Source organism: Myotis myotis, unplaced genomic scaffold (genome assembly GCF_014108235.1).
Source record: "Myotis myotis isolate mMyoMyo1 unplaced genomic scaffold, mMyoMyo1.p scaffold_m19_p_3, whole genome shotgun sequence".
NCBI classification, from domain to species: Eukaryota; Metazoa; Chordata; class Mammalia; order Chiroptera; family Vespertilionidae; genus Myotis; species Myotis myotis.
In genome coordinates this window covers 6346594-6373494 of record NW_023416335.1, presented here as the reverse complement: position 1 = coordinate 6373494, position 26901 = coordinate 6346594, and the positions used below count along the sequence as shown (strand labels likewise).

At 51.5% G+C, this 26901-nt stretch overlaps 1 protein-coding gene across 8 annotated transcripts in view; it reads left to right on the top strand.

Annotated features, from left to right (window-relative positions):
- ACSL1 (acyl-CoA synthetase long chain family member 1) overlaps window positions 1-26901 on the top strand; it is a 59963-nt gene that overhangs the window by 4506 nt on the left and 28556 nt on the right. For 4 of the 8 annotated variants that reach the window (XM_036300791.1, XM_036300788.1, XM_036300790.1 and 1 more), the window contains 2 exons: window positions 14718-14944; window positions 25347-25461. In XM_036300791.1, coding sequence (XP_036156684.1) covers window positions 14750-14944; window positions 25347-25461 — 310 coding nt within the window. In that variant the 5' untranslated portion in view covers window positions 14718-14749. Of the gene's footprint in view, window positions 1-9890; window positions 10001-11515; window positions 11687-12319; window positions 12400-14717; window positions 14945-25346; window positions 25462-26901 lie in introns of those variants that run through there. The other 4 variants (XM_036300792.1, XM_036300794.1, XM_036300793.1 and 1 more) reach the window with 4 other exon arrangements.

Below are 26901 nucleotides of genomic sequence, written 5' to 3'. Positions count from 1 at the left end.
AGGTGAGCCAGCAGGTGGCGGGGCTGAGGACCGGGCTGCTGCCTCCTCGGTGTCATTGCTCCTTGCTTTTTCCTGTCTCATTTGCACTCGGTCTGGGACCGCGAGCCGGGTGTAAACCACAACAGAGGTTGACTCAGCTTGGTTCTGTGCGTGCTAAGATCTGCTACACACTGTTTACTTTCTGGAGAATTAACGAGTAAAGGGCTCGGCCTGCCCTGGAAGTTGGTCCTATGAGGCTGGAGAACAGTGGAGAATGGTGATTAATGCATCGTGTGCGGAAGGAGAGCACGAGGGGTGGGAACAGGGACCCCGGCTTAGCAGGGACGGAGGAGCGTCGCTCACTTACATAGGAGATTGGCCGCACCATGGCACATGGGATTGCTTTCTGCTGCATCCCTTGGGGTATTTTATTTTATTAATTAATTTATTTTTTTCACCAGAACCAGACCTTCTCGGCAAGTTCTAAATCATGCTGAAAACGTTTAATAGACGAGAGACTAGAATTGGGAATGTCCAGGGTTTGAAGGCACGGTGGTGTGGCCGCTTCTCCCCAGTACGATTTTAAGCGTAACCTCAATGTATGAAATAAGTAAAGGCTGGGCTGCGATGGCTGGAGGGGGCCAGGGGCTGGGAGTCCCAGACCACACAGACACGAGGCGCTCAGGACAGCCCGACTCCCTCGACTGACGCCGCCACTGGCGCAGGGCTGGGTGCCTCAGCCCATCTGACACAGCCGTGTCCCCTCGGGCATGGCACCGTGGAGTTTGTTCCCGAGCCCGGTGTCGGTCTGGGGTCTGGCTGGGCCTTGGCGTTATCTTTCTTTGTGCCCCGACATCCAGTCACTCAGCAGGTTCTGCTGACGCTAACTCGCACTCTGTACCAAGCTGCCTGATACACACCCTCTTCTCCCTTTCGTTCTGTGTCGCCATCCATCCTCATCCAGAGTCTGTCACCTCTAGCAAAGGCCCTCCGTTTAAGAACAGGGGAGGGGGGTGCCTTTTCCCCCTCTGCCCAGCGCTGTCCAGGGCTCCTGTAAGGCCCACGTCTTCAATGAGCTTGGCGGTCAGGGCTTCCAGCGTCTATTCCAACCTGCTGTTTCCCTTGCTTCCCAACCACCACATCCTGGGGCCTTTGGAGCACGGAGTCTCCAGCACACGGCCAGCCAAGGCCTCTGCACCCCTAGACTGCACCCCTGGGGGGACTATTCCCCTCCCCCAGCCTTCCTGTGTCCTGGAAGGGCCTCCCGGGCCCTGCATGCCCCCCTCGACCTGTCAGCAGGGACGTTCCTCACCCTCCCCTCGTTCCTCATGGCCCTGCTCCTCAGAGGCACTTGCCTGGAGCCACTCACTGTCCTCAGACTCCAGGTCACGCCTGGGCCCCTAGGCTGACATTCAGCTGGGGTGCACCAGCCAGCACAGTGGTGACCGTGTTGAAATACTCCCAGACTGGTTAGAAAATGGCCACGACCCTAATTCAGAAATGGGGGAGAGGGGTTGAGGCAGGGGGTGGTTCGTGCCTGGCCTGAGAAGGTCTCCTGCACCCTGATCTGGGCCCTGGCCGTTCTCCCCGTTGGTGGGGGCCTGGCTGTGCTGTTATTCAGTGTGTGAGTAGCCCCCCTCCCTCTGTCCTGCATTTGACTTTTCAGGGGTGTATATCTTGCTTCCCCAGTTAAATGCCCAGCCACCCTCCAGGCTCCGGCTACTCCTCCTCATGGTGGTCAGCAAACTCATCAGTCAACAGAGCCAAATATCAACAGTACAATGATTTACGTTTCTTTTGAGAGCCAAATTTTTTAAGCTTAAACTATATAGGTAGGTACATTGTTATTAACTTAATTAGGGTACTCCTAAGGCTTAGGAAGAGCCACACTCAAGGGGCCAAAGAGCCACATGTGGCTCGCAAGCCGCATTTTGCCAACCATGGGCCTAGGTTAGCCGTGGGCAAACTACGGCCCGCGGGCCGGATCTGGCCCATTTGAACTGAATAAAACTATTGAAAAAAAAGACCGTACCCTTTTATGTAATGATGTTTACTTTGAATTTATATTAGTTCACACAAACACTCCATCCATGCTTTTGTTCCGGCCCTCCGGTCCAGTTTAAGAACCCATTGTGGCCCTCGAGTCAAAAAGTTTGCCCACCCCTGGCCTAGGTCCTAGGGCAGTGATGGTGAACCTTTTGAGCTCTGCGTGTCAGCATTTTGAAAAACCCTAACTTAACTCTGGTGCCGTGCCACATATAGAAATTTTTTGATATTTGCAACCATAGTAAAACAAAGACTTATATTTTTGATATTTATTTTATATATTGAAATGCCATTTAACAAAGAAAAGTCAAGCAAAAAAATGAGTTTGCGTGTCACCTCTGACACGCGTGTCGTAGGTTCGCCATCACTGCCCTAGGGGGTGACCCGGCCTCGGTCTTCAGCAGCATGTAACGGCTTTAATGTCGGCGAGTGCTCAGTACCGGCTGCTGGTTGCTTGAGACCTGGAAACATTCTGGTGGTCGATGTCCCATGGAAGGGTCGCTGGCAAAAATGTACATTTAAATGTTCCTGTTTGTATATGGCGATGCGGGGCAAAGCTGAGGTCTCCAGAGCAGAGCCTGTGCTTCCATGGCGGCACTGCAGGCGTCTCTTTCAGTTCTGCTGGAGCCGCAGGTGGTGTGGGCTTTGCAGGATGTGTGTGTGTGTGGGGGGGGGGGGGGGGGGGTCGGGAGGCAGGGGGAGGAGATCAGTGTCAAGTTCTCGATAATCTTACATATCTGTACTCTAGTCTTCGTTGACCTGGCATTCCTACTTAGAATCACACCTTGTTTCCAGACCTCCGCAGCTGTCCGTTCTTCCTGTAGGACAATTACCCGCATTGTGCCTCACTCGGCTTCCCGGATGGCCTGGTTCGGAGCTGGCAGGGACCTTGCCTGTCGAGCAGTCCGATCAGCCACCTCACTGAGGATGGCACCAAGATCCAGAGGGTGTGGCTGAGCCGCCCAGAAACAGGCTCGACTGTGAGGACAGTGCCAGTGTGTTCTTCTCTGCTGACACGAGTCAGAGATGAAGGCCACGAGGCCAGGGCCTCTTTAGCGTTCAGGCAGCCAGACAGTGCTCTGCCCTGAGGCAGGAGCTGCTGCCGTGGGGTCCCCAGGACACACCTCCTCAGATGAGGCTGCTGTGGCCCCAGGGCCACGGTTCTCCTTCCTCCAGAGCAGCCGCAGGCCACTTGAGCAGGTGACAGTCCAGACAGTGTCCTGCACTCTTCCCTCCATCTTGCGGCAATGCTGAATAGCTTTGTCTCCCTCCTGGATGGAAAGCCTGTTTGCAGGCCTTGGCAGGCGCTGCTCCCCGGCCCAGTTCGCAGTTCTGTTTATTGTGCCCCTGGTTGGGAGCTGCCAGAGACACGTGATCAGAGAGGTTGCAGGTACTGCTCAGGAGATGGGGGGCCGTACCCACAGTGGGGTGTGTGCCCCCGGTGGGTGGAGGTAGACCATCCATTAGAGTGCAGGGTGGATGTCCTAGGATTTCTGTAGATCCTTATTTTTTAGCTTTCTTTTTAAAGTTATATTTTATAGAAATATATGTACATAGTTTATATGTAAATGCACTTATATATTAGGGATGCATTTTACTTATTGCTTTGGGTGCATTGTCGAAAGGTTAGGGAATCAGGAAATTACCTCCTTCTCTACCGTTTTTCCAAGGAGAAGACTCAGTTTGTCAGTGAAGGGGAAGCGAACTGCTTTGTGAAACGAGGCTGTGAGCCTTGTTCTCGTGGTCTCTGACCTTGGGTGAGTCAGGTGAAATCCAGAGTGCGCTTTGCTTTTGGACCCAAAACTCGACAATGTAGCAGCCTCATTAGGACATGGTTGTTTTTTCGGTGTTGACATAGATTGGGAACATAATATACATTTGCATTTTGAGAACATGGACCTTTTTCTCACATGACAATTAAATGCCACGCTGGTTGGCCACGCTAAGTCAATATTTAAGTTGGCTTTCTTGCTTTAGACCTTCACGCAGCTGGCGGGAGGCGGTGTGTGCGCTGGTCCGACCTGCTCCCCACGCAGGTGCGCACTCAGGCTGTGGGAGCCTGGAGCTGGACCGGCCTCAGAGGTAATGATAGGATGTTTGGGATTTGCCTTAAAATCCTTTTAAAAAATGGATCAAATGAAACAATACTAGCAAAATGTTGATCTTTATTTAATATATATTTTTTATTGATTTCACAGAGGGAGGGAGAGGGAGAGATAGAAACATCAGTGATGAGAGAGAATCATTGATCCGCTGCCTCCTGCATGCCTTCTACTGGGGATCGAGGCCTCTGGGGTGCTGTCCTGGGAGAGAGGCAGGGTGTCCTTGGCCTCTGGTTCAGGACACAATTGTTCCTGACCCCCTGCCCTGCGGCCTCCTCTTTTCTCAACCCAGGCATGTGCCCTTGACCAGAACCAAACCCGGGTCCCTTCAGTCTGCAGGCCGACGCTCCATCCACTGAGCCAAACCGGCTAGGGCAAAATGTTGATCATTATTAAAGCTGAGGGCATGGGTGCGTGGTGGCTTATACTGCTCTGGCTACTTTTGAATAGATTTGGAAATTTCCCTAATAAAAGTTTAACCAAAACATAAAGGAAAAGAGACTCAAACTAGTGTCACCCAAGTAGGTAATAGCCAGACTGGACAATCTCTTTTTCCTTCTTTCCCTCCTTTAAACAAACACTGGCCTATTATTCTATAATTCTGTCAGCTTAGTAGATTTGTGTTGTGTTAACTCCCCCTGGGGCCAGTCCTGTCGTCTTATAGTTACCTGAACGCTTGGTGTAACTCTAGCTCATGTCCCGTGGTTGTCACCAGCACCTCCCTGATCCCTCCTTATACAATGAGCTAAACCCTGGCTAACCTTTCCTCTGCCTCACATCCCTCCTGCAGCACCACCGAGGGCCTGGGCAGGGCTGTGGGAGTTAGAGGTCATCGGTCCGGGCTCTGCTGGGTCCCGGGGCACCGTGCGCAGCCTGGGGATACTCTGTGGGTTCCACTCGCCTCTGCTTCTGAGGGTCACGGCGCTTCCCTGCCGAAGAGCGGAGCTCGCGGTCCCCGCTCCGGGACAGGTCTGTCTCTGTGTCCTGCCTTCCACCTGCCCTCTTGTGCCGAGCCCGCTCTCTAGTTGTCCAGGCCCTCTGAAACCGCGGTCTATTTTAGGAGGTGTAAGTAACCCTACCCAACCTGCGTCCCCTCAGCCTCCTTACCCGGGTCACTGATATCTGATCGTGGCGACTTCTTCCAGCCCTAAGGCCTGGGTCTCTCCTCCGCCTCCCGCACAGGCCTCACCCTGGCAGGGACATGAGGAACCGCGGCTGCCTGCGGCCAGCCTCCTGCTCCCAGCTGCATCATAGCCTGTGGACAGGGTGCTGTCCTGGGAGAGAGGCAGGGTGTCCTTGGCCTCTGGTTCAGGACACAATTGTTCCTGACCCCCTGCCCTGCGGCCTCCTTTTTGCTCCTCGCACCCCCACCTGTCCCTGCCGGCTCCCACCTGACTCTGCGGCCAGCCCTCCCTGCCTCTGCATCCTGGCGGCTCCTTCAGTCCTCACGGTCTGTCCGTACAGGTGTCCTTGTCCTCACTGAAGGCAGAGGGCCCTGCAAGCGCTGTGTCCTCATGCTGAAGGCCTCCTGCCTGCCAGGGACTCCCTAGGAGAGGTTTTGTTCCCCTGTGGTTTCAGAGTGTTCCCCTGTGTGTTTCTTTGCCATAGGACCCTTGGGTGGAAGTTGCCCACATAGCAGGCTGGTGGCTGCACCGGGACCCAGCACAGGGCAGATGGTGAGAGCTGGATGTGTACTTGCTGGGAGGGGCCGGCTCCTCCGGCGTCCTCTGCTAGGACAGGTTTCCGCCCGGAGCCCTTACTGAGCAGGTGGCCAATACGTAAATACCAGAAGAAATGGACTGACCTAGTTAGAGTGTCTTTATCTTATTTGTAAAGATATAGCAAAGTTCAAAGAATAATAAAATCATAAAGCAGGTACCACGTGCCCACCACCTAGAATTGATGCTTTTTAACATTGATGGTTTTCCCTACGTGCCCTGCGGTTGCCTGCGGGTGCTGGGTGTAGGAGGGCTCCTGGGCCAGGGCTCCCGGCCATCCTCCGCCTTCTCCAGCATCGTCCTCGAGGTGCCCCTTGGCATTGGCGAGGGAGGGGGCACCGCTTCCCTCAGCGCCCGAGCCTGTCTCTCCCCGAGGCCCGCACAGGCAGCAGCGGCAAAGCTGACCCAGGATTTCGTAGCCCATCGTGGTTGCTGCCAGTTCCTAGGACACAAATCGAATGTTTTGCATTTGACTCTACCGTTCTTTCCATCTTTCTGTGCTGTCTCTGTATTCACCACTGAAGTGAGCAGCTTTGGACAAAGCATCCAATGGACCCCAGACTTGGGTGCCTTCTGTGGGTGCAGCTTCTCAAACAAACGGGCCCACTCCCCTCAGTGGAGAAGAGTCCTGCCTCCAGGCCCAGCGCTGGCCACTGGGAAAGGACGCCTGCCCCTTCCCTGTGACGTGGTCCTCCCTTCTCTCGCCAGAGCCTCTCGTGTTCGGGTCGGCTTTGGTTTCCAGCAGACCAGGAAGGTCATCTCTGCCTCTGGGTTGTCAGCAGAGCAGGACTTTTCTCTGCTTCTCCAGCTATTATCATAACAGGCTCTGCTTGTGTTGCCCAACAACTCCCAGCATTGGTGTCAGCTTCTTTAACATGCAGACCTGCAGGTGCGATTGGGCTCTTCCTGTGCTGCATGCCAACCGAAAGGCCACGCCTCCTTGGTCCAGGTGCGGGTGAGCAGCTGCACCTGCAGGACCTCGGCGCCTTGTTCTCGCAGAGGGCGGGGTCAGCCTAACCAGCAGGCCTCTCGTCCCCATCGGATGGAGCAGAGCCGGCTGCCCGAGGCCGCCTGCTGGTCCACGCCTGCTCCCCTCGCCAGTTCCTACCAGCCACATCCCTGCCTTGTCCCGACATATGTACAGTAACCGCTTAAGAGTAGCAAACCCATGGTTAAGGACCCGTGGAAACATCTTGTTTCTCTTCGGAATTTTCTTGAGTGGGACCCTCTCTAAGAATCAATAAAAAACATATCCTCAGATGAGGATTGAAAAGACACACACACCCCAGGATTTGGTAACTAAATGGATATAAATGGAAAAAATAGATGAGTTTGGAGGGCTAAATTTTTGAGCCTGGGAGAATGTCATGGAGCAGGGATGAGGAGGGGAGGGTGGGCAGGAAGGAAGGAATTCCATCCTCTCCCCCGGTTCTCTGGGCAAGCTGGCCAGGGCACCGCCTCACCATGGCAGTAAAATTTAGCTCCTTAGCAGTAAAAGGAACCTGGTGTCCCGCACAGGCTGCTCCGTCCTGTCTCATTAGGCGTGTCCTGACTATAATTACCATCTCCCCAAGTGGATGTCCAGGGCAGGCCCTCATGTCCGTGTTGAAGAGAGAAGCAGGAGAACCATGTGGTTGGGTTTTTTCCTCTGGAGAATGTTGGGCAGGTCCTGTCCTCAGCATTCCTTACATCTCTGAGTGCCACCCCAGCCCTCGGCATCCCCAGAGTCCTGCCTTTACCCAGCTCCTGGCTGTTCGTCTGGTTTGGAGGAGTCTCTCTTCTGACATAGAAAACTCGCTCCCAGAAGCCGGGGGCAGCCCTGGTGTCGGGCTCTGGGCTTGCGCCCTTCTTCTGGCATTTGCCGTTCCACTTCAGAAAGGTATTTGTCCACTCTGTTCCCTTCCCTGTGGGCAGGCGTGATTTGTTTAAAGTAATCTGCAGTCGAAGGTCTGAATGTATGTCTAAACGTCTGCTAAGAAGAGAGGCCCCTTGTCCTTGGATGACTTGGGTTATTTGAGAAATAATGGGAAGAAGGCAAGACACTATTTTTTAAAGTTTGTCTTTAAGTATTTAAAATTTACTAAAAGTATTGCAGATGTCCCCCTCCCCCACTGTTTTCAAGGTTAAGCCATGTTGTAGCAGGCATCAGAATTTCTTGCTTTTTTAAGGCTGGCATACATCTTCCACGTGTTGTGTGTCCCTTTGTCTCTTGCTGGACCTGGTGCTCATCCTGCCTTTTATCACTGTGTCCCGTGGCTTTTGGCCGTCCTATGTGTCGCCTCCCACCTCTGTCTGGATTTGAACCACCGTGTGCCTGGGTTGTGCACTTGCCTCTCAAGGTCCCTCGGCTTTGGTTTGAGACCTGGGCTCCGTTCCTGGTTCCTGTTCTCGCGTGGAGCTGGGGCGGGACATTGAGCTTCTGGGCGCTGGTTCCTGGTCTTTGAATTGAAGGTAGTAACAACCCCACCAGGGAGGTCTCCAGTCCTAGTCTTGAGTTCTCGTAAAGGCTAGCTAACCGAATTTTACTTTTTCTAAGGCACAGCAGTTTAATACCAGCTGGCTAATCATTTCTGGAGGTCTGACTTTACAAAGGCAACTGTCGGATATTATTGTCAAAATCTCTTAGATACCAGTTTAAAAGGCAATAAAGCATGTGGTTTAGTGCTATGAATATGCCCCCATAGGACACATTTTATAACTGTCTTAACATTATACAACTGTGTTCTTGTGACTTGGGAGACTTTTTCAGTGGCAGCCACATGTGTGACTTCAAAAATGCTTAGACAACTTAAGGGAAAGAGAGAGAGAAATGTGGAGAGAGGCCACAGAAAACTGTCCACCCTCCAAGGTGGCCTCAGCGAGGCCGGAAACCCTGTCTGAAGAAGCATGTTCAAAGAATTTGAATAAAATACTGTAGTAATGAAATGTGAATAGGAAAAAGGAAATACTTCTAAAATAATTGGTATTGTCATGTGACTTAAATATATCTATAGCTTAATGAGTACAGAAACTATTTTACGTAGACATCTGACCATTTCATCCAATCCCTAGCAGTTTATCTGCTCAAGTTGGACACCCTATATTTGGAATCTATTTTGGTTATTTATTTGTGGCCTGTGGCCAACATGAATGGGTGAGGTATGGCCCTAATCTTTCTGGTTAAATTTGGTCTAGCCTTATCCTTGCCCTTAAAAGCGTTGTGTCTCGCTCTTTCTGTTAACTTTTGGGGAGATAGGCAGGGAGTGGGTTAGTGTAGACATGTTCAACTTGACTCGAGTAGTTTAATACATCGGGTTTCTGAAAACAGCATCCCTGCTGTTTCTCCTTAAAAAAATATTCTTGGAAATGGACTTGGGGAGCCATAGAATCGCTGCCCTGAAAACTCAGTGGGTCGGAGGGTTACTGTTCTTGGAAGAGCACTCCAGGCAGTGGGTGGGAGTCCCTAGTCCCCTGTGAACACCTGCTCACTGTCCCTGGGGTCCCAGGTCCCCCAAGTGGCCCTGCCCTTCTCAGGCTCAGGTGAGGAGGTGGTCCCAGGGCAGCACCCTGTGTGCGTGCGGGAATTCCTGTCTGGGATGGGGCGGGGCAGCGGCCTCTGCTGTCCCTTCTCACTGGTGGCCTCTGGCCTCTCGGGCGTCTGCACCTCCCTCTCTCCAGGGAGAGCCGGCTGCCCTTCTGGTGCAAGGGGGGATGGCTTAAGCAAACCTAGCTCTAGGTAATTTGCCAGCCAGGGCTAAGGAGCACGGATCCGACGGTTTGGAGTGGCGCAGTGAAAGAACAGCACGCGGTCTGGCTGCCGCTCTCTTGTCCCTCCCGAGGCTGAGCTATGCCCGGCCAGTGCAGGACAAAGGGGGCGCTTTTAGCCTCTGTAAATAGCCTATTGTGCCAGGGGAGGAGGTGGAGCAAGGAATGGCAGCATCTTGCCAGCTTGGCTTGCTGTTTTCAGCAAAGATGTCAGGATTTCTCCATTGGCTGCCGCCGGGGCAAGGGTGCTACTTATGTGGGTTTGTTTGAGGGCTTCATTCCAAGTGAAGTTTTCTTTCAAACCGCTAGTACTCAGCTGGATGAAAGCTTGAGGGGCTTCAGAAGGAGACAAACACCCAAACCACCTGGTTTTTTGGTTTGTACATGGCATGAAGAACATACAATGCTCATGTAAGTATGAGTTTGCAGAATTACAGGAGCTGTGTGTGTGCGTGTCCCTGTGTGTCCCTGTGTCCTTAGAGAATGATGCCCTTGTGGGTCACCTCTGGCTTGGACCACTTTTTTCCTGGTGCCCACAGAATGGTAAAAGGGGAACCTTTGTGCACAGTGGACCTGGAACCCACATGCTCAGAGGTCGGGTGAGGGGTAAAGGCTAGTGGTGATGTAAAGAGGGGAGAGTTGGGTGGATTTCAGACGCCAGTTCTGATACCAGGGAGTGAGTGCTGGGAGGCCCTTGGAAGCCACCTGCTCCTGCAGGTCCCTAACCTGGGGTGGGCTGAAGGGGACGGTGAGCCCATGTGCAAGGAAGTGTGTGGTGGTTCTTAGTGGTAAGGGTCAGCGGCCCCTCCAGAGGGTCAGAATTGTCCATGTGGAGGAAACGCACGGATTTAGGGTCAGATTGGTGTCCCGATCTTGGGAGACACCTGGGGGAAGCTTTCTAAGTCTCCAGCCTTGATCTCCCCATCATCACTTTGTATTTGGTGTTCAGCTGAGACACCGGATGCGAACGCTTTCTGAACACGAGATCGATGCTCATTATGTCATTAGCTGCCTTTCTCCAAGGCTGGGCAGCTGGGCAGCTGGGCAGCTGGGCAGCAGGCTTCCTGCTCTCGGCCGGTCATGCAGCCGCTTCTGCTCCCTGCCCCGTGCGTCTGCTTCTCTCGGGTCTATTTAAGGGCGGCCTGCGCGCTGTGCTCTGCACTGACTGGGCTTCTGCCAGGTTCCCTGACCCTTGCCACGTTCCCAGTCAGTCTGTGGTTTTAGACTCCAGCTTCTTCATAGGAAATTCAAACTGAGCAAATCCTCTTTTTGTGGGTGCGGAGAGGAAGTCTCCTGTGTCCCAGCCGAGAAATACTGGCTACTGTCTGCATAAGCCTTTAAGCCAACTGAGTCGTCTTCTTAGCGACAACAGCAGGATCATCTGCCTGGGCTGTACACTTCCCGAGATGATAGCATGCAGATCTGCTTTGGAAAGAATTTTTTAAAGATTCCAACCAGAACAGCATTTGGAGTAAGAACTAATTCTGAGTTTTAACCATCGTTTGGCAAGTTCATCAGTCTTGATACTTCTTCGAGACCAATTATTGATTGAGACAATCCTAAAGCATGTTCACCTACAGCAGTGGTTCTCAACCTTGGCTGCACATTAGCATCACCTGGGAATTTTTTTTAAAATCCTGATTTCTGGGCCTCATCCTCCGGAAATTCTGTTTCTTTGTTACTAATGATGAGGCCCAGAAATCAGGATTTTAAAAAGATTCCCAGGTGATTCTAATGTGCAGCCAAGGTTGAGAACCGCTGACCTACAGCATTTGAAGGCAGTTATTGTGGCTCATTTTCTTTGAATGTAGATCTGCCTCCTATTCTAATGGCTCCAAGTTCCTTTTCCTCACAGCAGTTAAATAGATGGGGAGATTGAAAATGCTCTTGGTTCTTTCCCCGGATCTAACTGAGGTCTTGGCTTAGTCCTGCATTGCATGGGCTGAAGTTTCCTGCCCACAGCATTAACCAGTTTGTTCGGTGTGGCTGGTTCGCCGCTAGTTACTGATTGCCAGCCAGGAGGCATGGAGGGAGCTGCAGCTTGTCTCTGTCACCAAAGATAAGCATTTAGCTAGCGTTAAGACCTCGGCGTTACAGGTCAGTATCCAATAAAATGCTTTTGCACGAGTGCTACTGTACTTTCCTGAAGTTTTAAAAAAGCTTTCTTTCCTAGACGTTTCTAAAAATAGATGCCTTTCATTCTTAGTTTGATGCTGTCTGCCGCTTGGCTATTGCTAATGCTTACAATAGAAAAAAAAAAACTGCCCGTTTAGGACTGTACTTGTTTGTGAGGGAGTTAATATTTTCACACGGGGATGTGATTCTGTAGAACAGGGGTGGGGAATGTCCTGCCTGAGGACCGTATAAGGCCCAAGAAATCATTGGGTCTGGCCCTGCCAAGGCCTTGGGGGTGAGTTAGTGTTTGACTATAACAGGCTAATTTTGGAGTTGACAAGTTTGTATGGCCCTCGAATGATGTTATAAATATCCAAATGGGCCTTGGCAGAAAATAGGTTCCCCACCCCTGCTGTAGAACAACCCCTGTAAATTCACACGATCTAGGTTTTATTGAAATTACTTCGGGGAAAGGCAAGGGTGTTGGGTGAGGGTGGGTGACTCCCATTCAACTTAAAGTGCTGAGGCGGGTAACGAAGACAAGTGGGAGGTGGGTCGATTAGAGGGGAAGGCAGGTGTGCACGTTAACTGCAGAAGGTTGCTTTGCATTCGTAGAATTGCAGTACTGCATGAAGTCTGACAGCTCAGTGCCAAGAGGACCGACTCAATTTGTCTGCTTAGCTTCAAAGTCTCCTGTAAGCATCTCCCTCAGAGAGGCCTAGCCTGATCACTGGATGTCAATGGTGGTAACACCCATCACACCTTGTAGATATTAATTTTGTACTGTGTCTCCGCCCCCACCCCCCAGCTGGTTGGCCCACTGAGCACCCGGCCCTGTCGTTAGCGCTGTCCTCCAGCTCCTAGCGCATGCCTGGTGCACACTGGAGGCTCAGAGTAGTTTAATTCCTATGAATTCATCTAGAATAAAATGTGCTGTGAGTGTATGTTGACCGTCTGTTTCTTTCCTGGTCTGTCTTGTGTTGGTTCAACATACCACCCAACATCTGATCATTTCAGTGGCTTTTCAGAATCTGCCCATTGTCTCTTCCTATTGGGAAGCTGAGCAGAAAGAAAACAATGTCTGTTTTCAGAGCTGGCACTGGCAGTGACACTGACTGATGCCTGTCCCTGCCCATGGGTGGAGCAGTGGGGTGACTCTGCTCCCAGCTTCTCATTGGCCATCCTTCACCCTCTTCTCCTGGGAAGTCAAGTATGGATTTTGTCTGCTAGTTACCTTTAGCCCAGTGGGCAGCAGCACAGGACCCGGCATGTGACTAATGCCCCGAGAGACCTTGGCAGGCGGGTAAGCCTCAGGCTGAGCTCCTCCACCCGGCCCCACCCCCACCCCGCCGCCTTTTCTGTCTCTGCAGTGGTGTGTCACCTGCACTCAGCTGTTGGTGGCACAGATGGTGAGTGGTTTTGTAAGTACTGGTGTTTTCTCTGCAGAATTCTGACCTGAAGAAATTTGCTTATCTGTTCATTCTCTGTTGTCATGTCAGAGCTTGAAATTTCCAGTGTGTGTGTGTGTGTGTGTGTGTACATACGTGTGTGTACATATGTGCTTACACCTACACAGACCTGTTGTAGCACAAGATTGCATGAGCTGAACAGATACATTCTATTGGCCCTTGTAGTATCAGTGGCCAGTGAAAACACTTGATTTGCTGCTATGCTGTAAAGAAAAGAATGCAGTGGTACAGACTGAAATTAAAAGAGGACTTCTATACTTGAAAAAGGAGGATTATTTTCAGTCTGTTCAAAAGAACATAGAACAAGTAGCTCACAAATACCCGAACTTCGAGCTAAATGAACACTTAGTGGACTACCAAGAAATTTTCGAGAAAACTCTTTCAGGTCACTTACTGTTACTACCTTTCCTTTACTGCCAAACATACTGCAGAGCAGTAATTCATCAATAACTTTCTAATGAGAATTATTCTTCTGTACTACCTGTACTTCACATTTTTTATACTGATGTATATGTAAATTATCTATAACATGCAATTTGGGGCTTTAATATGCTTTGAGTTATTCATCTAATTTTGGCTTCTAAATTTTGTTTGTAAACTTTTATTACCTCTGTACCTTACTGTTCTGCACACAGGACTAACCACAGAGTATTGGTAGAGGAAATAATGATGCCTGCCATTCATTGAGCACTTTCTGGTGCCTCGTACCATTCTAAGTTCTATGTGAATTATTTAGTCCTTATAAAAGCCCTCCGAGATAGGTTAATATTTTCCATCTCCATTTATACATGAGGAAACTGAGGCACAGAGAGGTGAAGTCATTCGTCCCAGATCACACAGCTAATGAGCTGGGGAGGCAGGATTTGGCTCTGGAATCTGGGACCTTAAGTACTATTCTATATGTTCTCTCCAATACTACGCTATAATCTCTCTGCACGTGTGTGGCGGTTGGTGTATAGTTTATGCACACTGGTTTGTTATGTTTTAGCTATACTACGCGTTGAGGAATATAAAGGAAGTTATCTTATCAGAATAGCCAGCCATCGTTTCCCATGCACCTACTTCTGCTGTTGCTTTCATGGTGCAGAGGAGGGAGAGGGGAGACACACATTGACATTGGATGGGTCTGTTGATCAGTTGGGAGCTTGTTGTGGGAAAAGTGAAAACCGACGGCCCTGGGTGGTTTGGGCTTGTTTGTGCCTCTTCACTCCTCCCTCCGTTCGCTGTGCTGGTGGCAGTGACTCTGTGATGAGGTGGAGGAGAACAGAGCATACTATCGGGGAAGAAGATGGTAACTTATGCCACTTAGCTGGGTATTTTGTGGCAGGAATTCTCTGTGCGCAAACATTTTTAAATGTGATTAATGAAAACTTGATACAGGCTGATAGAAGTAAAATGCTTCCTAACGGGATCTTTACTAAACCGGAATCACACAGCCAGGAGCGGACCTGGGCCGCGAGGCTGGGGCCATCGGGTCCGGCGTGGGCTCTGGGATCTGCAGGAGTCCTCCCTGGAATGAACATGGCGTTTTTCTCTCCCCACAGAAGTCAGCGTAAGGCACCACCGGCACGGGACGATGCAGGCCCACGAGCTGTTCCGGTATTTTCGGATGCCAGAGCTGGCTGACTTCCGACAGTACGTGCGCACGCTTCCCACCAACACGCTCATGGGCTTCGGCGCGTTCGCTGCACTCACCACTTTCTGGTACGCCACGCGGCCCAGGGCCCTGAAGCCGCCCTGTGACCTCTCCATGCAGTCGGTGGAGGTGGCGGTAAGTGGACGGCTGGCCCGCCCGTGGGCTTCCCCTGCCTTTCCCCAGACGAGCCACGCCCCGTCAGACGTGATTGCTTGCGGGGCACTTTGTAAGGGAAGACGGACCCAACAAACAGAAGTTTGCCGATGATTGTAAATGGAGGTGGAGGCCAGAGTGTCGGGCAGAGGGACAGATGAGGGGTGTTGGCTGGGGGTCTGTCCATCGTCACGCACGGGCTCGTTCTGGAAGTCCCCGAGCCTCTCCCTGCGCTGGCCCTGCGGTCGCCCCAAGATTCTGCGACAGGAGGGACAGGCCGAGCCCCAGCTCTCCAGGCCTTATGTTCCAGCAGAGAAGAGGGTTGTCAAACGCATGTCGGACCGAAGGATTTCGCTTGTGCTGTATCTGAAAGCTGGAACACATCCCCCAGCCATTGAAAGGGACTCTGGGATTGCAAATAGAACTTGCCAGAATAACGCGGCCACAGAGCTACGACAGGACACTCGGGGGCGCCTGGGGTTGCGCTGCTGAGTGCCATGGCTGCCTATCCCTCGGGCAACGAAAGGTCATGCTGTCATTGTTAGGAAAAGGCACCGGGGCCGCGTGCCCTCGCAATGCAACGCGGGCTGAGTGGTGGGTGGCCGAGGAAATCGAAATGCCCCCCTGTCCTTCCTTCCCAGGCTCTGCTCCTGCCTCCGCCTCTGAACCTTCCCCTGGTCAGCAGGAACGTGAGGGGACCGGAGCCGCGTGCCCGGCGGGTGACTCTTGCCCTGCTCCTGCACTGTCCCTTCCTTTCCTGCCCCGCTCCGAGTGCGTGTCGTGCGCGTTGCTTTCGACTTATATGAATAACAGTGTTGTAAAACGCCAGTTGCCTCACTCCTGCTCTCAGATGTAGGTGAAAGGCCTCCCTCCCGGAGGGCAGGCATGTCGGGCAGGGAGAGTGTGCCCTTCTAAATATAGCTTCTTGGTACTTAGAAGATTTTAGTGCTTTTAGACAATTTCTCGGGTTCATTAATGTGAAACTCTTAAAAGGTATAAAAGATACGCCAGTTTTATCCATGTCAAAATGTAAAAATAGAAGGAGTGAACTGCTGAGGAAAGGTGGCTTTAAGATACTTTATGCCTGTGTAGGTCAGCTTCATATTTCACCTCAGCTAATCACCTACCAATGATGAGTAGAATCTAGTATTTTCTAAAAGATGCGAGTGAGGGTTGGGGAATTCTTTCTCTCCTTGCAGAGAACCTGATGTCTCCTAGCGGCATTGCCCTCACTATGAGAAGAGGACTTGGCAAGTGCAGATTTAAGATGTTTATAATTTAGCCCAGCCGGCATGGCTCAGTGGCTGAGCGTTGACCTACAAACCAGGAGGTCAAGGTTAATTCCGGGTCAGGGCACATGCCTGGGGTGTGGGCTCGATCCCCAGTGGGGATCTCATCATTGATGTTTCTATCTTTCTCTCCCTCTCGATTTCTCTCTGAAATCAATAAAAATATATTTTTAAAAAAGATGTTTATAATTTAGCAGTAACTAAAAAGTGCCTAATTCTTATTTCTTGTATGAGAAATTGTGGAGGCACTTACAATGTGATTTTTAAGTTCCAGCTTAGCATGAAGTCACTGAGTCTTACTAAAATACTCATACATTTTCTCTGTAGACCAGTTTAAAACTACAAATAAGCACAAAGAAAATTAGAATCTGTAATTTCACTACCTGGTATATAGGCTTCCTGATTTTTCTTAGAAATGGATTTAGCTCAGATTTTCAGAATTTGTAGGTCTTGGGTTTGCAAAATTTGCTTTGCATTTCTAAAAGAAGATCTTAAAATTTTGGATTTGAGATTAGCCTTGGGTGATCCTTAGTAGTTATAAATGCTTGTCTAGAGCACACTCATCATACAGACTTCTGTGGCAGAAAGAGGAACTTAATTCATTCCATTAAGTATTAATCAGGAGCTTGTGTATCTGGCAGGGGCCGGTCGCCCAATGAAAATGTCGCTTCGCTCCTACTTGGAGAACAAGCGAGCACCCGGTGCCAGTCCCCACGCCCACCCCCACTTCCCATTCCACATCCGCGGTTTTCACCCTCCTCTCCCCATAAACTCTACTGGATGTTAAAATGAGGAGAATCTGCTCTTTTTGGTTTGGCTGCATCTCATCCCTGCCCACACTGGCTGTGTCTCAGCTGCACTCTTTTAAAGCCGCAGCACTGAGGTCTTTTATAAGTCACAGCTTGTGAAATTTCCTTTCACAAATCTGGCTCGTAAAGAGGACGTTAGCACTCACGCTCTGCACCTGTGCAGGAAGGCGATAAAGACATAAACGGTAGAATGGACAGGGAAGCTGGTGCTAGCAACAGAATCCGGTGTCTTTTTTTTTTTTTTTTAATAGATTTTTATTGATTTCAAAGAGGAAGGGAGAGGGAGCGAGACAAACATCAATGATGAGAGAGAATCATTGATCGGCTGCCTCCTGCACCCCCCACCCCCACTGGGGATCGAGCCCGCAACCCGGGCATGTGCCCTGACTGGGAATCAAATCGTGACCTCCTGGTTCCTAGGTCAACACTCAGCCACTGAGCCACACCAGCCGGGCAACCCAATGTCTTTTTTAAATTTGTGAGCGTGGTCTGCTCAGCATCCTGTTTGGAGAGCTGTGTCCCCGCCTTCACTGGCAGCTCCCCAGCCTGCAGCAGGGAGGTGAGGGCCGGCCTTTCCCCGGGTCAGGGAAGGAGTCCGTCTTGCGAAGGGAGTTTGCTACTGCTGCTCCATGACTTTGAGCAGACGCTAGAAGCAAATTTTTATACGTGTGTCTGTCTGTTTTTCCCCTCAATCACTTTCCCAAGTGATCATGGGAATTTCCCAGTTGTCGCTGGTCTCGGTCTGTTCTCTGGGATTGTGGTCCCCATGCCCCCCAGTGAAGAAGATCTTCACTGGAGTGATGGAAACCATGAGGGACTGGTCAGGGCACAGACCACGGTGGCTGCAGTAGGGACCTAGGAGAGCACGTTGGAGCTGGAAGGGACCAGGGGCAGAAAGATGTGGCCGAGGCCGGACCGCTGCTCTGCTGGGACCAGGCAGCCTTGGGCAAGTGCTCCCGCCTTTCCTGACCTTCAGGGTCCTCATCTGGGAGACGGGGGGCCAGTGCCTTCCCTCCATCACGTTGGTAAGAGGACCATGTGGAGATACGCAGAGGGTCTCCCTGGCCCCCAGTAAGTGTTCAGTACATGCCAGTTTCTTCTGTAAAGGTCTCCTCGTTCAACCCTCACATTGTGCACATGAGAAAACAGCCGTCCAAGGAGGTGGAGTTGTACCAGCCAGTCCGTGGCAGGTGCACAGCTCAGTCGTGCTGCCTTCATTACAGTAAAGTTATGTGTTGTACCTGTGGCTGGAGGGGCGATAACTAAGGACAAGAAGGAAACTTAAATTTGAGGGGTCAGTGGCTAGAGCTCTTGATCCTAGGAGCAGGCTCTTCTGAAAATGGATGCGCAGGGAAATGAATCTGAAGGTGGTGATGGAAATGAGAGGAGGAAAGGGGGCAGGTTAGGTCAGAATTGAGGTCTGGGATTCTGCACACAGTGGGACATCCATCAGAAACTGTCAGGAATGAGAGTGAGGACGGGGAGGGACACAGCTGTCCAACCTGGGCGCAGCAGCCAGAGCTGATCCCGCGAGCTTCTGCCTTCTCCTCATCCATCCTACACCCTCAACAAGGCGGGCCGGGGACCGGGGACTGGAGAGAGGGTATTTAGAGGGGGTTTTTGCTTAGATGTGTTATTCTGGGAGTGTGCAGCCATCAGCACTCTTATACCGGTGGGTAACTTTTGCACCTTTTCTAAAACCTTGGGCTTTTTAATAACTATGAAAACCTGGCTAACTTACTTTTTCTTACTAAACTCACATTATAGGAAAGAACTGGGTTTCCATGTGTTGTTGGACTTGTCCACTAACTTTAAAGCGACTAGTGTTTTCGAATGCGGTAGTAGAGGGTTCGCTGGTCATGGGAAGCGGCCTTGGGTGGATGGGCGATGAGGGGAAGGGTGGGCAGTACAGGGAACTGGGGGAGGAGTTTCTGAGCTGGGTGCCATGACCAGGCCACAGGAGTACCAAGTAGCTGTCTTCAGGAATTCCAAGCAGGGAAGGGGATTGTTTTAGAAAAAAACATCCTGGGTTCCTTTTACCAGGAAGAAAAGCCGCAGGTCACTGTATGGGAATACAGTGACGCGGGTCTGAAAGCACATGTCATTCTGTAGAAATGATGCCACTTCCCGGCTTCATCCAGCAGGGAGCATGTGGGCCGTAATGTGGGCTGGAAGGCTGGTTTGTTTTTTTGTTAATCCTCCCCCCACCCCCCCAGGATATTTTTCCATTGATTTTTAGAGAGAGTAAAAGAGAGAGAAGCATCGATGTGAGAGAAACATATCAATTGGTTGCCTCCTGCACGAGCCCTGACCAGGGCCAAGGTTGGGGAGGAGCCTGCAACCAAGTACGTGCCCTTGACCGGAATTGAACCTGGGACCCTTCAGTCCACAGGCCGACGCTCTATCCACTGAGCCAAACTGGCTAGGGCTGTAATGCTTACTTAAGTTTAAAAATAGCCTCCCCGAAGCAGGTTCAGCATGCGCCAAGTGGAAAACGTCGGACGTAGGCATTCCCAGCCTCTGGACACAGATCCCGGGTCACACCAGCCTCTCACAGGCCGCAAAGCGCCACACTGGGCTCTGGCCCCTGCAGCTTTCGCTTCAGGAGCGAGGGACGCCTCACACATTCTAAATGGCAGGTGTATGGAGGGGCCCGGGCCGGCTCGTGGTGCTGGGACAGTGGGGGGGGGGGGGGGGGAGGAGCAGAATTTGGACTTCGTGGCTCTAAACTTTCTCCCCTTTCACAGGGTGGGGGTACTGTGTTCCCTTCTGAGGGTGGTTGAGACTGAGGTGTGTGTAGCAGCGTAGAACCAGTTTGTTAATGCTGCCAGCCTCCCCACCCCTAAGGGAACCCTCTGATGGGGACAGCGGGAGCTGGAGAATGCAAAGTGCAAAGGCTCGGAGGCTTTGGGGAAGGCATCGAGCAACCAGTCACCCCGGCAGGCAGCGGTGGTCGGGGCCTGGCTCTCAAAGACGAGAGGACCAATGCGTGGCCGTTTGAACCTGCTTGTGAAGTGCAGAGAAGTCTCGTAACTTACCAGGCGGCCAAGGAGCTGGGCTTGAAGCTCGGCTCCCCCGCGTTTTGGATGTTGGAGGCAAGACAGCCCCCCCTCTCGGTCTGTTTTCTCCTCTGCAGATTGGCTGGCCTGCAGCAGGCGCCCAGTAAACACGCACTCGCCTGCCCCTCTCCTGCTCAGATGGCAATGCTGGCAGGATCGGCATGTGATGGTCCTGCCCTCTCTGTGCTCGCTTGGGTGCAAGGGATCTCGGGAAGTGAGCTGGTTAGATGCTGAGCGGAAGTAGTGGATCTGAGGGTTCAGGGCTACCCTGTGGCCTTTACGGCTCAGCATATGGGGAGTCTAGGTATGCTTTTCCTGTCCTGCCCACGGTCATTCAGAAAGTGTGGAGTGGGGGGGTCACTGTGGGCTGGCCCTTCAAGGCCCTAGTGTGACCTTTCGGAGATCTGGTGCTGCTGGGATGAGAACTGGGGGCCGGAGGCCTCGCTGCAGGGTCCTTGGATGGAAAAAGAGGTGTGTGCCTGTCTGTAGAGCAGCGGTTCTCAAGGGGGTCGAACGACCCTTTCACAGGGATCGCCTAAGACCATCGGAAAACACATATATAATTACAAACTGTTTTTGTGATTCATCACTATGCTTTAATTATGTTCAATGTGTAACAATGAAAATACATCCTGCATATCAGATATTTACATTATGATTCATAACAGTAGCAAAATTACCGTTATGAAGTAGCAACGAAAATAATTTTATGGTTGGGGGTCACCACAACATGAGGAACTGTATTAAAGGGGCACGGCATTAGAAGGTTGAGAACCACTGCTGTAGAGAGAAGCAGGTGGTGGTGGCCTGGGCCATGAGCACCGTCTGGAATGTAAGTGCTGGAGGAGTCTGTTCACATGGAGGATATTGGAAAGAGAAAAGAATGAGTCATCTTTACTCCCTGGGACTGTGGTTCTACCTGCTGCTTCCATCGCCCCTCCCTCCCCCCGCCAGATGGATTTAACATTAAAACCCAGCCAGGTCTTCAACAGTCCCTTTAGAAGTTACCGAGTTCTCCTCCTCCTCCTCGGCTCTCTCTTCCTTCCCCTCCTACCTGTGTCCCTGTGTCCCTTCCTCTTCCTCTTCCTGCCCTGCCCCCACCCCTCTCCTAGAGGGAAGAGCAGGCTAAGGAGAGGGGTAGTTGTGGCCTGTACGTAGATGTCCATTTTCTAGATGGAGGTGCATGAGACCACAATTTATGAAGCTTGGGCCTTCCTATCCCTCAGAAGCCTTCAAGGATGTGGTTTGCTTTTGCATTTCAATGTGGGAGTGGCCCCAAATGCCTCTGACCATCAAGGGCTCCTTGTGCCAGATGCTGGCTATGGTTCTAGTCTGGGAACCACTGACACTCATGTTTGCGAGGCCCTGCCCTTGCTGCCCCCAAGAGGAGTCTGAACTTGCACTTCCTAACCCAGCTCACATGGGGAGCCTCTGGTTTGACTGGTGGGGGTTTCACTCACCATCTTTTTTCTTTTTTTAACAAAGCTGGGAAATTATATGATCACAATGAAGAAGTGCACAGCAGAAGAAATAAAAGGCCCATAACCCTCCCTGACTCATAGTCTTCCTGATTTCTGAACATCTGATTGGGGTTATCTGCTTAGTTCACCCTGTTTCTTGAGCAAAACTGACACCCCCATCCCCACCCCCAATCTGCAGATTATATTAGAAGGCCAAATTTGAAGGTTTTTTAATTTATTTAAGTGGGCAGTCCTAAAAATAGGCATGCGTGCTTGAATAACCCAAGAATTAAACCCCCGGCTTTTGAAATGGCTCGATTTCCGTGGCGCAAGCAGATGTTTTGAGTCCAGTTGCTACAAACGTGCTCCCCAGCACTCAGCTCCAGTCCCTCGCCCCTTGTGGGTGTGACCAAGGTCCTGACACCTCGTGTTTGCATGCAGCCTTTCGCTCGGCACGCATGGCCACATGTGTGCGCATCGAAAATGGATCTTTACGGGAACATGTGGTCGTTTCCAGAGCAACACGTTTCAAAGCACAAACGGTGCTGCTTGGTCTCCGCCACCCCTAATTCATCCCGTCTCTTCTCGTGAAATTACGGGGCGTGCCACAGTCAAGTGGCAATGCGGCCTTTCCCCCTCTTCCCCTAGGCCTAAAATTGGCACAGAGCCCATGTACTGCTTCATCCTCAAACATCAGCTAATTCTTCTAATTGCTAACGAGAATAATAAGAAATTTCTTGTCCCCAGGGTATGTTGTTGAGAGGATCGCTGTACCTGGGATATAATGAACTCCTTTAACTTCGGTTTGACTGTTTCATCTCCACGTTTCCCAAAGTCCTGAGGGTTATATGCCACCAAAAAATTAACCCAACCGAAGAATTCTTCAGCCAGAAGTCTGTTATCAAATTATACTCTACAGCAGGGATTCCCAAAATGAACTTGGGGAAGTTGACCTGTCTTGAAGGGATATGGTCACCACATATCGAAAGCTAAGCTTAATCTCTTTTCTCAAACCCACCCCCAGCCCCCAGTCTTCTGTTTTTGATAAAATGGAAGCACTGTCTTCTCAGTCCTCCAACTGTCCCTTCTTTTCTCCGCATACAGTTCCCGCGCCCACCTTCTCCCCGTTCCCACGTGCGGCTGCCCTAGACCAGGCCCGTGGCTGTGGATGTCCCCAGTCTCTCCCCTCCTCCTGCTCTCGGCGCTGCTCACGCTCCTTGTGGATTTCTCTCTCACGCATCGCCCATCGTCACCACTTCCCCGCGGGACCTTCAGGCCTCCAGGCGGTGGTCCTCCCACTTGCACGTGGATTTGGGATTTCTCGGGGGGGCGGGGGCCTTGCTGAGCCACAGCCCCAGAGCTGCTCATTCGGGGGACCTGGCGAAGGGCTAGTGACATGCTTTTCTTACAAGGGCAGTGCGTGGCCCTGGCCATCCTTTGAGGCCTCGGCTCCAGGGCGAGCCGGGCTCCAGACTCCAGGCTGCCCTGCTCTATTCACTCTGACTTCCTCCCTGCTCTTGGGCTCAGCCGGTGCTCATTGGAGCCCCTCAGGTCACGTAAGGACACGCATCAGGCTCCTCCAGAGCAAGCTCTCGCTCTGTGTCTTAGCCCCTGATTCGCATCTTCGCGGTTGACAGGTGTGGGCACGACTCAGCAGAGGGCCTGGGGGGAGTGAGGGGCCTGGGCTTTGTAGACAAAACACTGAGCAGCGTCAGCAGCCCTCCCTGCGGAGGCAGCTCGGCCAGGAGGCCTTTGTTCACGGCAGAGGCTTTTCACACCTCTTCCTCCTCTTAGCCTTTTCTTCTTCCCATCCTCTGGCGTTTAATTCCCCATCTCTTTTCTCTTCCTGCTAGTCACGTCGTCACGTAGTCACGATGCCCTGCGTCTTTTGGTGGCTTCCCGGGTTGAAGAGGTTTCTGAATCTTCTTACTACAGAGCCACAAAATTGCTTCTGAATTTTAATCTGAATATTGTTTGTAGCAAAGACATTGGCTAAGAAGGACCGTTACTGTAGTTAGGGCATGTTACAGGGTGTCCGAGTAATAGTCGACATACTCATATTTTACAGGAAACAGGAAAGTTGTAGTTTAACTGAAAATAACCCTGGACATGGACACATGGTATCCCCATTTTACAGAAGGGAAAACAGACTTAGCGATTAAGCAATAATGACGCATGATTGTATTTCCATCTTTATGCACACGGAGAATAACTGCTTTGCTTTCTAAAGTAGCGTGTTGTAGTTACTAACTATATTTGGCACCGTGGCTACAGGTATGAGAAAGTTTCTGCCAAGTTAGAGAAGAGTGTGTGTGAAGATAGGAATATATGAGTAGGTGACATTTACTCCAGAAAATTATTAGCAGTTTCAGTTTTAAATACACATAGATAGCGCTTACTGGAAACTAAAAGAAGGTATATAAATGTAAAAACATAGAAAAAAGTCTGGAAGGGACTCACCACACTGGTAATAGGGGCTAGTCATTTTTTTCCTTGGTGTTATTCAAAAATTTTTCACTATGTAAATAACAACTTGGAGGGGAGGAAAGAGAGCGTGTGGGAGGAGGCAAGAAGAGTTATAATTAAAAAACAACAAAAGCCCAGCTGGTGTGGCTCAGTGGTTGAACGTTGACCTATGTACCCGGAGGTCACGGTTCCATTCCCGGTCAGGGCACATGCCCAGGTTATGGGCTCAACCCCCAGTAGGGGGTGTGCAGGAGGCAGCCGGTCAATGATTCTCTCTCATCATTGATGTTTCTATCTCTCTCCCTCTCTCTTCTTCTCTGAACCCAAACATGCCTGGCCTTTGTTACCTTAGGGAGGGTCTCCACGTGGTTCTTCCCACCAGCTCTGCCTGCACAGCCGGTCTGCTCTCCAAGACCCAGGCCTGTGCCTCTTCTTTGCAAAGCCTTTCCTGTCTCCTTTCTTCACACCTCAGGCCAGCAGCGACTTCTCCCACGTTCGAGCAGTCCTTTCTCGTGGTGCCAGAAGTCTGGTACCGTCTTGTCTGATTTCCCTAGGACAGTGTTTCCTGATTTCCCTAACTAAGACAGTGTTTCCTGACCGTTGGTAACTGTGAAGGCCCCTTCCTGAAGTTAAAAGGAATTGCAGGCTCTGGCATCACAGTAGCTGACCTTTGACTCCTCAGTCTCGAAGGCCTGCTTGGCGTTTCTATGGGTACCTGGACCCCTTGCAGTGTCTGAGGTCCCGAGGGCGCAGCAGCTCACAGGGTGAGAACAGCTGCCCCTTAGGATGACTGGGCTACGGGTCAGGAGTCTGCTGGGCAGGTGTGCTCACTGAGCCAGCGGGGGAAGACAGCGCAGAGAAGGGCGCACCGCGGCACCAGCTCTGCGTAGCTGTGAGTGCGCACGACACGCATGCACAGACGTGTCTGCACATCCTGCGTCTTGTAGCCGATGATCGTAACTGGCAGATGTCTGAGAAACCGAAGTTCCCAGCCAATTACAGTGCAGTTGGCAAAGGGAAACAGTGGAAATGATCACAAAGAGCATCTGGTCAGCTGGACCTCAATTAAAAAATAAAGAGTTTAGTTAACGTGTGGACGCGAAACTGAACGGCAGGTCGTTTCCCTAAGAGCCGACACAGGATGGGTCCCCTGCTGCCCCTCAGTTCCGTCATTCAGCAAACACCGCCTGCTCACGGGGCAGCCGCTCCCCAGGGCCCGGGGGTCAGGGCGGGCACGTGAGGCTGTTCCTTTTAGTGCTTTCTTCTCGTGTGCTCGCTCACCTGTCTGTCTTTCTCCGTAGGGCAGTGATGGCGCTCGGAGATCCACGCTCCTGGACAGTGACGAGCCCATGGCGTATTTCTATGATGACGTCAGAACCGTATACGAAGGTTTCCAGAGGGGCATCCAGGTGTCGAGTAAGCACTACTGAGTTTACGTGCCGACGCTTAAGGATTCCATTCAGGAGTGGCCTTGCTTCGTGTCCCCCAGGCCTCCCCCTCCTCCCATAACCCCTCCGGAGTGCTCCCTGGCCCCTCCGCACGGCCCCTGTGGCAGCAGAGCAGGTTCCACGGTGAAACGTGCTCAGCACCTCGTGTATTTTATAGTCACACGCACATTAGCTCATTATGGGCCGACTTCTCTGCAGTCACGAGACCTGCCTACCTGGGCCCGGCCCAGTATTTTTCAAAGCTCTCAGTCAGGAGACGCATATTTTAAGAAATAAATGCTGACGTCCCCAGGAAGCAGTGTTTCATCGGGGGCCCTGGGGACATGGAGCGTCCCTCAGTTACCAACGGGGCGGCAGAGACCCATGTCCCGCACCTGCCCTCCCTTCCAGCCCTCTTCCCGGCTCCTCACGGGGCACGTCCCCTCCCCCCCCATCGCACAGCCTGTTCTTCCTACCCCAGCCCAGGGCACTTGACATATTCTTACTAATCCTCTAAATTCAGGTTGCATTTCTCCTTTTCTCTAACACCTTCCTGGGCTATCATCTTCCATCCCCTTCCGTCGAGGGCGGTGTCACCCTCCTCCTCCCAGCATCCGCACCTGTGTTACCCGCCTCCTTCCGTCCCGTCAGCGCTGCTCCTTGACCAGGGCAGCCGCCTCTTCTCTCGGCACCGACACAGCCTGGCACACATACCCCTCTTTTGCTTTAGTCTCTTCACTTTTGCTTGATCCAGGTTCCGCTCTAGAAATGGTCCTCGGGGTCCACGCTTTATTGAAATCTCTTGGCGGTTAGACTGTGATCTCCTTACGGTCACGGACTGTGGTGCTGTTGCCCTCCATCCCCCACATGCTGCCTGTGACCTGTGCGCGAGCAGGGCCGTTGGCTTTTACTTGACCCTGGCAAGTGGGACTCTGGGTTCACTGTGTCGCCCCAGTGTTCCCGCAGCACATTCATTAAGCCCCACTATAAAGGGAAAGCAAACGTACTCCTAGATATTGAATTTACAAATTTCTTCAGAGTTAGTATCAGGGTAAGGGTTTGTCTATGAGAATAAATAGAAGGCAGATCAGCCTAGCATAAGGGCACATGAAAAAAAAATATGTATGCCTGTGTGTGTGTGTGTGTGTGTGTGTGTGTGTGTGTGTGTGTGTGACCACTACCACAAAGCACATATGTGTGTAAATATACATACATTGTTTCCGCTGTTAGCAGAGGATGGGATTCATCTAGGACAGCCGTGGGCAAACTACGGCCCACGGGCCAGATCCGGCCCATTTGAAATGAATAAAACTATTGAAAAAAAAGACCGTACCGTTTTATGTAATGATGTTTACTTTGAATTTATATTAGTTCACACAAACACTCCATCCATGCTTTTGTTCCGGCCCTCCGGTCCAGTTTAAGAACC